Below are 16,895 nucleotides of genomic sequence, written 5' to 3'. Positions count from 1 at the left end.
AAATTTTGGCTCCTTTTCAAAAGTGTCCAGATAAAGGATGGAGGTACTAGAGGCAGTGACTCTGAGAGAAGAGCTCAGAGGTAATCCAGCTATTTATTTATTTGTGGTTTGCTGAAAAATCACATGGGGATGGAGAATGGCATCAGCAACTTCAGGCTCTTCACTAAAAACCTGCACTTTGCTGCTCTAGGCCACAAAATTCAGTACTGGTTTGGGGTCAAAAATGTGTTTCTGATTAAATACATAATATAGATAGGAAATTGTTCTTGAGGACCTGACTTTTGTTCCTAAAGGACTCTGATAGTCCTAGAATCATAAAACAGTTGGGTTGGAGGCACTTTGAAGATCATCTTACTTAGTTTCAGCCACAGCAAAAGAAAGGGGAGGTATTTCCATTTTATCAGGAAGTGGTGCTCTTTATTTCAGTTTTCATACAGGAGAGAGAGATGTGTGTGTATTTCGACATGGACTGAAAATCACTGTATGACAGAGTGCCTGGCAAAGACACAAACAGAAATGATTTCTTGGTAACAAGATCACTGGTGTCCCTGGTACATCATCAACCTCCCCAAACTGTCGGGAAGCAAAAATTACTCTATTGGAGATAACTGTATTTGTAGTTTCTTTCTGAGCGTGGGGAGGGAATGAAGTAATCTGTTCCATCAGCTTGTAAAACTGAGCTAATTAACAGACAATCAGCACTGATGGAGACAGCTGCATTCTTTACTTCGGGATTGTAAACACAGAGTCTTCACAGAATTGTTTTTACTGCCCTAAAGTGCAAGAAATTGAAATTGTATTTGATAGCCAAAATTAAGGACTTTTTAGTGCCAGTGTATCATAGCACAGTTGACAGTGCCACTGCAGCTAAATCTGTTGTTTTCATTCTAGGGTGATTTGTTACAGTGAATAGTGAAGAAATTCTGTAAATTATCACCAAACATTTATTTTTTTTCTGCTTCAAAAAGTGTTGTAGCTGTCCTGTCAGCCTTAGTAGTGATCCTGGAGCAAGCAGATATTGGCTGTCCCAAGGCTTGGTGCCTCCTTGGAGGCATCTCCTGATTGGAAATGCCAGCTTTGCAGTGTTTAAAATCTATTTTATAAATGCATTTTGTAATGCATCACTTCTAGAAGGCCTTTAAATATTTCCTGATGTACAGTTTAGGGTATGCTATTAGAAATGTTGGTTTAAAAACAGTCAGTCCATGTTAAAAATACAGAGAATAGTCCTTGTGGCTCTGAACCAGCACCATTATTAGAATGAAGCATGTTAGTTTTTGTTAAATGCAGTTCTGGCTGCTGTCATCTCCAATCCAGCCTCCTTGTGACTGTACATCAGCTAATTTTACTTCATGAGTCAATTCTGCTATTTTCCTTTTCATGTCACAGAAAATGAGCTTAACTAAGTACTGCAATATGTTGTTGGGAAACACCTAGAAAAGGCATTCTGCATTCCACCCCCTCTGCCTCTTGATTTCAGTTCAGCATGAAGTGGGGTTGGTATCTATTTATGATGGACTGTAATCATCCAGATTAAACATAAAAACATGTAAAAAATCTCTGAAAGGCTTCACAATCTGGTCTTCTCTTTAATGGTCCAAAATATGTCACTTTTGGTACTGGCATTAAATTCCAGATACACATTTCTCATCGTGTGTTGTCATGTCAAACTGAGTCAGTGTTTGGGATTTAGATCAGAAAGGACACTAATATGCCTAAATGGGACTTTTTAGTAGTAGGAAAAGCCTAAATAAAGAAATTGTTGCTTTCTTGTTTCCTATTTATATCTATAATTTTTTAGAAAACATCCACCAATTGCATACACAGGCAACTTCTCCAAAAAAGCTGTGTTTTTCCCATCATGGGAAACTGCCTAAACCTTACAGCAATGCCCAGAAAGTCAACAAACTCAGACCAAGGGAGGAAGAATGTTAGTCAGGAGTCAAGGACCGTTCCCTGGAAACCCACTGCCAAATACTCTTCCTGCTTAAATTGTTTATCAAACAGCAATTTTATTTGCCAGTAATTTTCTTCTGATCTTGTTTTTTGTTACTAGTGATTTCTTAACACAAGTTCCCCATCCAGCTTCCTCTGTGTCCCTGTCCCATGCTCACTGCTCCATGGGGCTGCTAAGCACAGGGAGCAGAGACTTCCAGTAAAGGAAAAAATCAGAATTTAAGTGTCTCCCTGGATCAGCAGTAAAAGGGGAGGTGAAATTTGGCCTGCTAGAAGGGGGCCACTGGACAGCATTTCCATTATATATTTTATAGGTTTTCCCTAGTGCACATGCCTGTGGTTTAGGATTTTAAACTTATAACAACAAAAAAAATCCAAGTTATGCCTAGCCCCGTCTTTCCAAACCATATTTGTCATGATAGGATAGTTTATTCATCCATTATCCCATTTCTGCAATGCCCAAAAAACATGAGAAGGGAGCAAAAAAAGAGGTGATTAGTTCAAGCCCATGGTAATTTTTTCCCATCCCTGAAGGAATGACTTTGTTGAAATGTAGTTTTAAAAGTATTTTTAGGTTGTTTTTTTAGGGTGTATTTATACTTTTGTTGGTAAATATTTTATATCCCAATGTTATGAAACAGCTGAAGTATCTTTGGGATTGGAAATTGCATTTGTAAGACTGAAGGATTATTGAGTGGTGGCTGGGATGGACTCAGTCTGTAATGGTTAACCTTGTTTTAAAAAATTAGTAACGCATTCAATCAAATTCAGATTTTTGTTCTAGAAGACAGCATAGTTAGGAGTTGGAAGAAGTTGACTAAAAGTTGAGCAACAAGTTCATTTTCATTTAGAATAAAAATTAAAAAGCTAGAGTTGTTTGTTTTTTTTTCTTTCCTTCAACAGCAAGTTCCCAGAACTCACATGGAAGCACACCTTTGTGTGTATATATATTATTGATTTATTGGTGGCAACCTGTATAGCAAGTTATAAATCCTGGTCTGTGTTACAGGACGTGTCTTGCTTAAAGCCTGGTCATGCTTCATTTACCAGCACAGCTTAGGCTGGAATTGGGAGTAACTCAATACTTTAAATGGTGTAACAGAGCTTAGTTAAAGAGTTGGGCTTTCTGATATTTAAACCACTCTTTTAAGACTATGTTTTACTTTGATCTGTGGTCGAAAGAATTATTTAATGTAGCTCATGAATCTGATCTTTCTTGGAAGTAAGACATTTGCTGAAGGTGTGTTATTACAGAATGGCAGCATAATCCCCTTCCACCTGAGCACAGGCTACTGCATTTGGGGTCAGACAAATGGCAAGAGCAGTGCATTCAGTAATTTGTACTTATTCATCAGTTAATTGCCTTTTATTTTATATGTTTTTCCAATTCAAGGGCCAAAACCCTTTTTAAAATCATCTTCCAAAAATTTCACTTGTGGATCATGGATGCTGTGCATCTCCTGGCTCCCAGTTTGCTGGGATCAGAAATGCAGTGAAGGTGTTTTTTGGGGCATGGATGCTGTGCATCTCCTGGCTCCCAGTTTGCTGGGATCAGAAATGCAGTGGAGCTGTTGGTTTTCCCTCCGTGTCCTTCTCCATTCCCTGTCACCCGTGTGTGTGGAGGGCTGAGCAGGGGACAGGGGACATTCCTCCTGCCCCTGCTGGCTGTGACAGAAGTGCAGGGGATGGGAAGGGCAGCCTGGCCCTGGTGGGACCCAGCGTGCCACAATCTCCAGACCATGGAGAACATTTTATGTTCTCTGTGCCACTTCACCCACGGGGTAATTGGCTGCTGTGGTGTGGTCAGAGCTGTGGTCAGTGTGGCCACTGGCTTTGTGCTTTGGTCAGCCTTTGATCAACCAGTGAGATAGGAGGTCCAGCAGATGGACTTTACACTGGCAAGGGCTGCACAAGCAGCAGTGAGTTTCCTTTGGTTTCCCATAATTTATTTCATTTAGCAGAAGAAGATGCAGCTTGAATCTCCACCACTCTTTAGCTGCCCTGAAAGTCACAAATACTGAGCTGAGGCGTTTGGTTTTTTTGTTTCTTTCACAGTGATTCACCAGCACGTACATGATGAACTTAATTTTTTGTGTTCACAGGGTTGTATTGTGATTTTACAGCACAGCCAGTGGATGGTGGGTGAGCAGATTGCTCCAAGCTGGAGCAGCCCTCGTCGCTTCCCACTGTCCCCTTGCTATATCCATCCAAAATCCTCCCTTCTGGGAAGCCTCGCTGCAGCAACACTTAAATTAACTCATTACTTTTTGGCTTTTTCTGTTGTGGGTATTGAAGGAACCGGTCTGAACTTTTGCTTTTAAGTGGAAGAGTGTGAAAATGATGGTGTGGGAAGTGGGTGAAGCTGTAGGCAGCTCTGCAGCCAGCCAGGGATGTGCTGTGCTTGAAAAACCAAGGGAGCCCTCTCCCCAGCAAACACTCACTTTTTAGGAAGTTTATGTCCTTCCAAAGCGTGATGAAGTGCAATGCAAAATCAAGCAGAGTGTTAAGTAATGGTGCAGTGGGTTTGCTGACAGATTCTCTGAGCCCAAGCTGCAGGTCTTTGGGTGAGGTAATGGAAGCTGGTGGTTTCACACTGTGCAGAGCAGCCTGGGAGAAGGCTGGGAAAGGAGCAGCCCAGGGGATGCAGAGAGCAGGGAGTGCTGCTGGCTCGGGCAAAATTCACCTTCCAGGTGGCTTTTAGCTCCCCAGTGCTCAAGGTGAGTGGTGCTGCTGTAGGGCTGAGGTGAAGGTGGACCTGGAGGGAACAAAGAGATCTGTGACCATCTGGGGTAGAAACTGAGGAACAGGAGGAGGAGAGAGGCTTTGGGGTGAAGATTGAGGGTGCTGTGCATGAAGCCTGAGCCTTATTTCAGGTGAGAGGTCAGAGCACATCACCCACACAGTGCTGCTGTGAGCACCCTCGGGCCTGCCACCCGTGCAGTCACTTCTGCACCTGGGTTTGGGGGGATGGAAGTAGTGCTGGAAGAAGAAAAACTGCCTTTTGAAACAAATAGACAAGGATTCATTATTTTCTTGACTGAGAGAAAAGGTTTGTTCAGTACAGACCTTTGGCATTTGATAGCCTCCAGTTCTTTGCATTTTCCAAAAAGTTTTGAATTCAAGGTGTGGAAGAAAACTCGGGAATAATCATCTTGGCTCTGGCACTGCCAAGCTTTTCTCCTCGCAGTGCATTTGTTGCTGGCATAAATATTTGTGTGGCTTCTTTCTGCTGATTGTAGCTCCTTTTGAAAAAGCCACTGCTACCTTTCCTGTCTTGTAAGATAGTTTGATAGGCATTGTCTACATTTGTGGCACTGGCTGTTGTGAGCAAAGACATAACACCCTTTTTTTTACATTTTCCTTTTGGATTTGTCTTAGTAGTCTGCTAATTAAGATAAAGTTATTGATGGCTCCATTGGCACCTCTGTTCTTGCTCTCTTTGTTCTATGCAGTGGCCACCACACACGTTGACTCCCTGTCCCAAAAGCATTGCATAAGGCCCTAAATTTGTTCCAGTTAAAGCTTGTTTAAAAACTTACTTGGAGTCAAATTACTTCAGTATGCAGAAATAAAATGTGTTTATTGAAATTTTCTACCTAATTCTGCATGTCAAAGGTACTTGCATCAGTTTGCCAAGTGGCAAAATCCTTCATAAGAAATGTGTTTTAATGCTTGTGGGGTTTTACTATTTTTTTCCCTTTCTCTGGAGTGTAAATTACAGGTATTCTGGTCTTTGTTATTTGTTCAGCAGTCACTGTTGAGTTGTAAGATGGGATCGTGGTTCTTGAGATGTTACGCTCTTGTTGAACTGTTTGTTCTTCCCTTTCTCTTGTTTTAGAAAGAGGCTTTACAGCAAGGCTGACGCAAACTCTGCTCACAAAATCCTTACAATGTTTTACCTTTCTTAGCACTTTCGGGTTAGAACTGGGGCTGGCCTTTTACAGTCAAAACAGACATTAATAAAAATTCCCAGTGTCAGCTCTGTGGTTTCTCCCCCAGCCATAATCTAGAGCTTTATCAGGTGAATGTGGCTTTGTTTTTCCAGAGGAGCACACCAAGCTTGCAAAGCAGTTTACAATTTCTGAAATATTTCTGAAATACTTACATAATTGGTACATTGGCTTCTGGACACGTGCAAACGATGGGGTTTTGATACTGAAGGGTGGATTGCCTCATGGAGCAGTCAGGGAAATGTAAAATTTCCCTAAGACAAGTAGGCTGTGTGTGTGCAAGGTTGTGCCAGACACTTCTACACTGGTGTCATCCTGGCAAATTTTCTGGGAAATTTTCCTTTAATAGGAAATGAAAAATTGCAAAAAGCTACATTGAGAGCTTTGATAAATCTGACAAATGCAATCCTGTGAGAGGATGAAAACAGAAATGAAACTTCTGAAAATTCCTTTCAGTAGCAGATTATCAGCAGACCAGGGAACTGATTGAACTGGTGATAAAGGGAAATACCTTAAGCACACAGAAACAGGATTTTGGGGGAAATGGTTAATGCTACATTTACTGGTAGAAAATTCTTAATCCGCATGAAGTTGTGGTTTGTGTCAGTCCTTGTAATAAGTAAAATGAGGTTTATGGTAAAGCACAGAATCATTAAGAAAAGACCTCTGAGATGATCAAATCCAACCTGTGACTGATCTCTACCTTAACAACTAAACCAGAGCACTAAGTGCCATGTCCAGTTGCTTCTTGAACCTTTCCGGGGATGGGAACTCCACCACCTCCCTGGGCAGCCCATTCCAATGCTTGGCCACCTTTTCTGTGAAAAAATTCTTACTGGTGGCCTGTTAATCTCTGCAACCATGCTTAAGGCTTTCAAAGGCACAGCTTTGGCTTTGCATCCATGTCTGGAAGCCTACCAGGATATAATCAGTTTGTCTTAAAGTTATGATATGTGTTTCTTGTTCCACTGTAGGAGCTTTGTGGGAAATGCAGCAAGTATTAAACATTTAAATATGGGGGAGTTACAAAAGTTTGGGATACAGTTATGTCACAGTACTTACAGATGGTTTTTACAGGTTTTTGTAACTTCTTCCATGTGGGAATATTGGTTCAGAGCAGAGACTGAGGACTAGTTATGGTTGTTGGAGCAGCTTTTGGGGGAATTGGGATGCTGAAGTGTGGTGGTTTCTTTGATTGTGAAATGCCCATGGCAGGGCAGTGGCCAGTAACTGCTAGAACTGGGTGAGGAAACAGAAACTTAATAAATAGCCAAGAAAGTTCCATTTCTTACCAAAACTGTTTTCCTAAGTGAGTAATTTTTAGGATTCAGCTTTGAGAGCAGCCACCCAGCTGCTCCCAGGTCTCAGGCATGGAAGGGCTGACTCAAATCTTCTTCTTACGGAAAGGAGAGGCCTTGTTGTGCTGAACTGGTCAGTGGTGCAGACCTGCTGCTGGGTGATTATCAAAGAATGCATCTGGTAGGCAAAGACATGTCAGCTGTGTAGGAAAACAACCTTGAAACTGGCCTGCAATGAGCCTGCAGTTTTGTAATTACTTGGGGTCAGCCTAATGGCAGGCTGATGCCAAGCAGGGGGATTCCACAGCCCCCCAGTCCAGCTGTGTGTTCCCAGTTCCCTGCTGAAATGGTGCAGCTCCTCGTGGGCACAGCTGGCCCTGAGCAGGGGGCTGATTCCATGCAGCAGAAGTTAGGAAGGGAAGGATGGGATGTTCTCAGCAGCATCTCTCCACTCTGGTGAGTCCCCTGTCACCGTGGGGTGACAGGCAGGATGGACAGGGAGTCTAACACAGTCTGGAAGTACCTGAGTTAAGAGAACATCTGTTCACTCCAAGGTGATTGTTGCTACGCTGGATAGTGGATTGACCCTCCTAGTTTTAGATTTTTCATTTCTATACTGTCTGAAAGAAAGCTTTTAATGTTTGTTTTCTGGGGACTGCTGCTAATGACTCCCACACTTAGGAGCATAAGACTTTCTTGTCTGCTCTCCTCCCACTGCCTCTCTCCCACCTCCAGTAAATTTGTTGAAATGGGTCAAAGCAGAAACCCTGGAGAGAGTTCTTTAGTTATCTCTGAACTGTGCTTGCCCTAAATCGATGGGACTTTGGGGCAGAGGGAGGGATAATGGTCTTGCTTCTTCTCTCAAGATGTGCTCCAGGCAGTGACTCCCTTTCTGCAGGTGGCTGTTTTGGGACAGAAAGTTCATTAGCCAGTGTTGAATCAGTGGAACTGAAGCTTCCAGGCTTTGAATCCTTTCCACAGCCAGGTCACCACTGCAACACCTTTGAGCCCTGGTTTTGTTTGCTTTTCGTTGGAACCCTTTTGATTTCAAAGGTGTGAAGGATGGTATTCAGACATGGGCTCCTATTTTTGACTCTCCAACACACTTCTCTCTGTGCAGGATTACATCTCCTTTTACTTGTTATGTGCTTAAAGAGTGATTGCAAGTGTTTGCTTCTGAGTGTGACACAGTACTCAGGCTCCAAATATTGAAGTTACTACTATTTGCTCCTTAAAATGAGCTTGCTTGCAGAAATAATGCATTGGCCACATTAATTTTTCTTTAAGATTGGGCTATCTCATGAGATTAAATCACAGAAGTATGAAAAATCTTCCATCAGTCCTTGTGGGTTGTAATCCTGTATCTATTATTAGGTTTAAATAAATGAAACTTGCATTGTACACGGTTCATATCAAGTGAGGAAGAAAAGATTAGCGATTTCCCAAACAGTTTTGATTTGGGTCTTATTAACTATGACATAGCTTGAAGATTTAATACTTTATTTTGGATCAGACCTGCTGCTCCTCAGCTGGAATTGCATCTTACACTCTCAGCTGCTCATCAGTGCAAGATCTGGAGCTCGTGGGCTCCAGCCCCCAGAGTCAGACAGCTCAGTGCAGTGGTGTGCTGGCAGTTCTCCTTGGCAACGTCTGTGCCTGATATATCACTGAAGGAAATGTTTAGTGGGGAGGAATTATCAGACCTGTCCCAGAAGGAATTCAGAAAGCAATGGGAAGGCACCGGTGTCAATCAGCCAGCGAGGGTGAGAAAGTCCTTTGTCATTTGCTACCTGACTCTTCATTGTAGCACAAAACATTTATTTATTTATTTATTTATTTATTTATTTATCAGTTCTTTTTTGCCTCTAAACTTGGAAGCCCAGGTCTTTAAAAGTCTTGCTTTTCCATTGGTCAGGTTCCTTGCTAGCGCTCGGTATCGGAAACCAAAGCACTTTGGTTCTTTGCTCCACAGAAATTCCCTCTTACTTCATGATTTGTGTTCCCTTTGCTTGGCTCTAAATGTGTGCTTCCTTTTTAAATATAGTTTTCCAAGTTTCTGGCCGTACCAGATTGTTTATATTTTTTAAAAGCCTTCTGCTTAGCCGTTATATTGCTCTTTATAGTTCTGCTTAACCACATTGGTTTCTGTTGCTCTTTTTTCTTGCATAAACTTAGCTGGGATGAATTTCAAATGTGGTTTATCCAACTGTTAAGTATTTCCCACTTTTCTGCAATAGATTTCACATATGTTACAGAATTCCAAACCAAGATCTGGTGGACATATTGCCCTGTTTCTTTACTCAAAGTCATATATAGAAGGATTTTTTAGTATTTCAGTGACAATATTGAGGTCACTGGTCCAGCATGATGCTTGGCTTCAAATCTATTTGTCATATTGAGTTGGTTTCCTAGGATTAGGAGAACTATATGGTCCATATATTTATTTAAAAATCTTAATTTTATGCTAATAAACCTAAAGGGGGAAAAAATATTGGTCCTCTTGAGTTGGGAACTCAAAAGGTTTTTTATTTTCCATCCAGAGGTCAAACTGTGGAGTTACAAAAGACACATTTCCGTCCATCCATCCATCCATCCATCCATCCATCCATCCATCCATCCAGGATTTACCCATCCAAAAATATATCTGAAATTATGAATTAGGCTTTTTTTCAGAGTATTTAGAGAGTAGTATTTGTACCTGCTAACAAGTCAGCAGCTTGACCACCTATTTGGGTGTTCAAATACCTAATTTACATATTTACCATAATACCTAATACCTATTTGGTATGAGACCTGGCAGGAGGTCCCAGGCTTGTGCTTTTGGTCCCTTACAGGTGGTTGAGTTATGAACAAATTCCAGAAGCATGGCAAATTTCTGGTGGGGAATACTGGGAGTTCTGCAGGCAGGTTGGAGGCATCTTAGCACAGGGATGAGGTGAAGGTAGTCTTGTTCTAGAATGTTGTTCTTACTTTTCATGAACTTTTCTCATAGCCAGTTATTTTCCTCTTTGTGAATTAATAAGAGGTTAAAACAGTGCAAAATGTCTTTTCTGAATTCTTGATTCTCCCAGTGACTTGGGGAATGATGTCTGTAGCTGGGTTTGTGGGGTTTGCCTTTATTTTTTCATATTATGTGGAAATACTGCAGAGGAGACACAGACTGACACAGAAGATTGAGTACTGTTGGTTTATGCACTGATAAGTGACCCATTCAATCTATTATGGTGACATTTGGAAGCACAGCACTGATGGGGATAACACACTTGGAAGAAGCTGGAAAACAGTGGGACCTGTGCTTCAGCTCAGTAGAAAATGTTGGAAGATACTCTATCATTCATCAGGTGCTTAAAAAAAAAGATGTTTTGGAGAGGAAATGGAGATACCTGCTAATAACCATGGTGGAATAAATTCCAGTAATAGGAAAAGATAATTTTGTATTCAAACAAGGCAAGACTTAAATGGAAAAGAGCACTGCAGTGGCAGTAAGGAATTATATACAGCATGTCACAGGAGATTAAGAGTGGCTGAAGGGTAACCAGTCCAGATTCATGTATAAGGTTAACCAGTATTTGAATTAGTACATTTTTATAATAGGGTAACTCAAAACAGGGAAAACCAGTATCTTTAAAAAGCAGGCAGGTGAAAATAAACCTGGTTTGAATATGTCCAAGATTTGCAGTCTTCACTGGACTTGGGAATTTACTAGGAGGTGTGTATTGTGTGCTATTGCTCACACAGTGGAGCTGTGAATAGTTCTGAGAAAAATGGTGATGTTTTGGTTGCAAGATGGAATCCAAAAGGTTGTAGAGCTTCACTTGGTGTTATTCAGGAGTTCAGATCTCTGGAAGCCTGCTGCTTGTTCTGTGCTGCTCCCTAGCTCTTCCATCCCCATATTCCCAATAACATAATGTACATATGAGGTTTTGGGTTTTTTGGATTTGTTTTTTTATTGTTGTTGTTGTTTTTAAATTATTTTTTTTTAATTTCTGAGACAAACAGACCTCTGACTGTAATTTTTTTTTTTCTTTTTGTTTATGTTTCTTTGGGTTTTTTTTTAACAGAGAGAGCTCGATACCACAGCAACAATATTGGCGAACCGGCAAGATGAAAGTGAGCAGTCCAGGAAAAAACTTATTGAGCAAAGTCGTGAGTTCAAGAAAAACACTCCAGAGGTAAGGACAAGAGCTTCCCAGTCTCTTGCTGTGGTCTTAGGCATGTGGAAGTGATGATTTCTTCTTAATGGTTTATTTCTATAATTTTCTTGTATGTATTGTCAGGTCCTTACCTAAACCTGCTTATCTCTGATGTTTTCCTCATCAGGGAGCTTTTGCATTCTGTAAATACTGAAATGTGAATTGATGTTTTTAGAGGAAGCATTAATACCAGCCTTGAAACAGGCTTGCTCTAAATTATATAATAATGTAAAACTTGGAGAATTGGAAAAAAAAATTCTTTACCAATCCAAAATCTCGGAGCGCTTGGATGTGGAAAGCGACATTTCAGTGCCTAAATATATCAAGGGCATAACTTCAAAGGTGCTCATTTTTCCATCAAAAATCAAATTAAGTTTTGCTGTTGATTTCATTGGAAACACAACAAAGTCAGGGCTGAACCAAACTCCCCTGGGAGGATGTGCATGGAGCACAGGCGTGGGGTGGAACTCGCAGGGGTAAAACCAGTGGGAAAACTGGGCAAGGTGAATATTATGTGTGAGAAGCTGGGAGTGTTTAAACTCCTCATGTGCAGTGTGTCTGTGCACAGGCACGTGCAGTTCCCTCAAACCCACGGATAATCTCACTTGGTTCCCTGCTGAAAGCAGAGCAGTGCTCAGGGCTGGCTGCCTCCTCTGTTTGTTTTGTGGATTTGGGTATTTTTTCCCCTGCTGATTGCCAGCAATCTGTTCATCCAGGAATGTTGTGGCATTTCAAAGCCAGTTCCAGATAACTGATATGCCAGCACCAACTCCTTCCAAGCCTCTTCCTGGGAGGGAAAGCAGCAGGCAGCTCTCCTAACCTTTAGTGCTGCTTCTCCAGCAGCAGATGCTGCTCTGCTTCCCCTGGGTGCAGAGGGAGGGATGCTGACCCAGGCAGGGGGAAAGGCAATGTGGGAGCAGGAGGCACTCGTGGGGATGAGGCAGTGTTGTTTTTCTGGTGCCCTGAGGAGGTTTTGTGGGGCAGAAATCAGTTCTCTTTGAAGAAGAGAGAATTTGGCGACCGCGGCTTTGAAGGAACTGCGCTTTTTAAAAAGGAGGAAAAGAATTTGAAGAGTGAGTTCAGGAGCTGTGAGAGGGTGAGTTGATTCCCTTTGCAAACTATTGGGAAAAGAAGGAGGAAGGAGAGAAGTGAAAGAATATGGAGAGTATAGGGAATTGTACAGAATCCAGAAAATATATGGAATTCTGGGACCACATTTTCAATTGTTTGCTAGAAGCTTAAGTTCATACTACAAAACCTCACTTGTTTCCTGCTGCCTTCCTTTTTTTCCCATAAGTAAAATGACAAATTCTTCAGAATGGGGCTGTAGCTGCCAGTTCCCATCTGATAGCATGTTACAGATTTCAGGAGGGTTTCTTTAAGCCAGTTTTATTTCTGTGGAGCAGAAGGGGACAAACAAATAAAAACACCCAAGACACTACACTTTTTAAGTGCGTTGTGAGAGCACCTTGGTAACTCAGTGGGAGAGGAATGTACAGAGGCAAAGAGATCCTCTTTTTATTAAGAGATATAGTGGGAAATTATATGCAATTAGTCCTTTCCAGTGAAGAGAATACAGAAGTTAAATAATTTGATGGGAAGGTTTTAAATATTATTTTACAAAATACAATTCTGTAGCCTCTGTTCTCTTCCAGAATACAAGTTTTATTTATTCAGGGACTACATTCAAAAGAGCACTCTGAACATCCTCATTGATTGAGGAAATTGGGATCTCTGCTAAGTTCTACATCCTCATGTTTTGTCCTGGGACCCCTATGAAACCACATTCCTTTATAACCTTGCATGAATTTTTTAGGTTCTTTCTTTGTCTGCCTTCTCTGCCATGGTGCTCTTCTGCAGAGCAACTTCTACTTTCTCTGACAGACAAAGAATGAAAATGGGATAAAAAAGTATCTGAACTGTAGGAACAGGCAGCTGTAGCCAACTTGAGATGTAGTTTTTGCCCCAGGGGCATGGAGGGAGCTCAGATGTGGAAGGTCTGTCCTGTCCAAGGGATTTGGTGTGGTACATGTGAGTGTCCAGCCATCCCTGCTGGAAAACTGCACTGCATTTCCTCTCACACAAAACTTACAGCTTGTGCAGTGTCTGTTCACCTTCAGTTGTCTTTTGCACTCCCAAAAAGCAGGGAGGACTGTGAACATTTCTCAAAACTTCAGGTTTTGGGAGGCAATTGGAAATCAGAGGGCAGGATCAGTAACTGCAGCTTTGTCTGGAAACCTCCCCAGGACAGGAAACATCCTTGAGGTGGACAGGGAATGCACAGGGAGCCACTGGCATCTCCAAACTGATACATTTAAGTTCTTAAAACATCCAAGATGCATATTTTCATAACAAAAGAGTTCTGTGATAGAAAACCAGCCTGGATGCAGAATGTTCTTCAGATAAATAAATAACCCAGTGTACAGCTCGATTTGAATTTCCATGATGAAGTAACAACTTTCTTGTCATTAAAAGAAGAAACAAAGCCATAAAGATGGAATTATTAAATGTTAACAATCTGTTTCAGAACTGTAGTTTCCATTTTGTGTTTCACCCTGCCTGCATCCCTGTCAGTGCAGCCCAGGTTTAGGCTATGCCAGCATCTCTTTTCCTCTCCCCTTGCCAGTCCCACCATAAATCAGGAGACAAGTGTGGATTGCCTTGACTTTCCTATTCATTGCTGCCTCTAAACTTGCTGTAATATCAGCTTGAAAGTTATCTCCTGTGCAGCAGAAAAGAATTCAAAAAATTGCTAAAGAAGTTGAGGCTACTTCTGTTTCTTTTTACTTTAAAAATTGTGACATATCTATTTGGGTCATTACTGCCTTCCCTGCAAATTATCAAATTGCTGCAAAAGCAATACAATGTTTTCATGTTTGAAGGAATGACCCTAGGGCTTTTGGTATTTAAAAATGTTAAAATACTATTTCTGTCTTGGCATGCTGGGCGATAACTCTGGGAAGAAGTGTCTCATGTTTGGGAACTCTACATGAACAGAAAATTCAGCAGTGGTTGTGCAGAAACTTTCAGAAAGGGTTCTTAACCTGTTATTGCAAATACAGAAATACTCTTTGCCTCCTCACACCTTTCAGGAGGTCATGTCAGACCTGCTGCTCATGGATGTTTTGGAGTATTTTCAGTCTCAATTTGCTTCCCCCTGAGCAGCTGCTGTGGAAGGCTGAGACTGGTCAGGAGATTACTTGAAACATCAATTTTACATGACTGTTATTTGGAAGACATCTCAAAATATATCATATGAATTGCCAGCCTGCATCACATGATTATTTTCTTAGAGTGACAAATCCTGAACTGTTGTGACCAACTGTGATATTTCTGGGGTATTTTAACCTCTGTGGAATTCTTCTTTTGCTTAATCCTGTCCTCATATGTCAATTCTGATGTGAATGACAGAATGTCTGAATGACCATCTTTGAGAGTTGGGGTTTTTTAGACTCTAAATAATTCCAGGTGCACAGCTTAATAATTTTTGGCATGAAGTGTAGATAGTCCCTAATGTTGTTGCTTTTGTTGTTACCTGGATTCTTAGTTCAGTAACCACTTTTTGCTTACCTGTTTCTGTTTTAAACATTGAAAAGCTTATCTAATGCTTTCACTTTTAAGCCTGTTTAACCTGTAACTTTCCACTGCTTTTCTCTAGGATTTGGCCATGTAAGCCAGGTAATACTGGGGTTATTACCAGGCTCACCTGAGCCAGGGGTCATTAAACTGGGCACAAGACAAAAGAGCAGCCTGGGTCAGCTGCTCTTGGGAAATGAAATAAGCAGCTAATTTTGTAATGGGAGATCATGAGCTCTACAAAATCAGGCAGATGTGAGGTGCCTGTACAAAGGCCAGATTTAGAGACAGGAGCTTGCCCTCTTGCTGTGGGCCCTGCTTTTTATCCTGATGGGTAAAATGCTAAATTGGACGGGTGATACCTCACTGGTTTTGGCCTTTGCAGTTTCTGGATTGTAAATTAATTCAACTGGTGATTCAAGATTACTTTTAAATGCCCAAATTCCCATCTGAATGCTGTAAAGCAGATTAAAGATTCAGTGGGCAGAGATATGGAGGGATGTGGGAGAACCCTTAAGCACAGAAACATAAATTCTCATACAGAGATGCTCTGGAAAATGGAATTTGGGAAAGTGCTAGCAAACAAAATAATACCTGAACACTGACTGGGTGGAGGGGGCAGCCTGCTGACCTGAGCCATTGGTTAATCTCAAATAAATTACTTTTTCCTGCCTGCATCAAAGCTGTTTTCCATCAGTGTCACCCAAACCATCCCTGTCATCCCCGTCCTGCTCCATCACAGTTCTGCAGTGCCCCAAAGAGAGAAAGATGCCTGTAAAATCTTCCTGTTACACAAGGAATGATTTTATTCCTCATGTTGTGTGTCAAGGTGATGCACATCTTTAAGATCCACAAGCTTTAAAAAAATATATATCATTATAATTGCAAGTTGTAAGGAACTCAAGGAAATTAAGACAGGTATTGTGAAAGGGCTCAGTTTTCAAAGTGCAAGATTCCTAAATTCTCCAGTGTTTCTGGCATATTCTATTGAAATATCTAGTCTCTACTGTAAAAGATAATTAAATTAAGGGTAAAAAAAAAATTCTGCTGCTTGAATTAGTTCTTGAAGTAAGAGCAGGAGCTTCTGAATTGTGGGTAATGTTGATTCCCAATGACTTTGCACAGTCAACTTTGGTCTAGTCTGTGTGACAAAGTGGAAATAATAACAAAATCTACTGAAAACACACAGTCTGTCTGAGGATAATTGATGTTCCCAGTGTCTGTGTACAGAGGGGTGAATATTGATTTGCTGCCATCTACAGCTGGGTTGTTTCACTCCTTTTATTGTTTTCTTTTTTTCCTTCCCCCCTCTTTTTTTCTTTTTCTCAGTTTCTTCCTCCTTTTCCTTGCTTCTTCATTTTTCCTCTTTTATTCGCTTTCCCTCTTAGTTTTCTATTTTTTTCCCCTTTGATGAATACCTCTCCTTTAGGATAATATTTAAGTGCCATGTCCTACCTTCCCACATTTTTATTTTAAAGAGCTTTGTTTGCCAGGCAAATGATTTTTGTGATAATTTGTTCTACATGGGCTTGGTATTTCAAAAGCCAAGTGGAGAAGTAAATTACTATTATTATTATTATTATTATTATTATTATTATTATTATTATTATTATTATCATTATTATTACTGTGTGACTTTTCCAGAAAAGTAATAAAATCTATCTCCATATCTTTAAATGTGATCTGAACACCAGTCTTGTGGAGTCAGAGGGGTTAAATCAGGCCTAACCTTATCCTGAATGGATTATTTAATATATATTTCATTTTAGCATATTCTCTTTGTTCACAGGAAACCCATCAGTGTTTCTAACATCTATTTCTATGTTATGATCTCTTGCTTCCTTTTTGTTGGAAGTGAGAGGACACTCAGTTATAATTCACAGTAGTATTTTTCTAGGATTCTCCTAAAACTGCCCTCCATT

General features: G+C 40.9%; 1 protein-coding gene across 9 annotated transcripts in view; it reads left to right on the top strand.

Moving 5' to 3' along the window:
• Nucleotides 1–16,895, top strand: part of CUX1 (cut like homeobox 1) — a 271,693-nt gene that overhangs the window by 39,508 nt on the left and 215,290 nt on the right. For 8 of the 9 annotated variants that reach the window (XM_062507262.1, XM_062507264.1, XM_062507261.1 and 5 more), the window contains exon 2: nucleotides 11,266–11,376. The exons of the other annotated variant lie outside the window; for it this stretch is intronic. In XM_062507262.1, the coding sequence (XP_062363246.1) occupies nucleotides 11,266–11,376 (111 nt within the window). The remainder of the gene's footprint in view (nucleotides 1–11,265; nucleotides 11,377–16,895) is intronic. 9 annotated transcript variants of the gene reach the window in all.

The sequence above is a fragment of the Cinclus cinclus genome, chromosome 22 (genome assembly GCF_963662255.1).
Source record: "Cinclus cinclus chromosome 22, bCinCin1.1, whole genome shotgun sequence".
NCBI classification, from domain to species: Eukaryota; Metazoa; Chordata; class Aves; order Passeriformes; family Cinclidae; genus Cinclus; species Cinclus cinclus.
The sequence above is the reverse complement of the archived record's forward strand: the minus strand, read 5'-3'. Positions and strand labels throughout refer to the sequence as shown.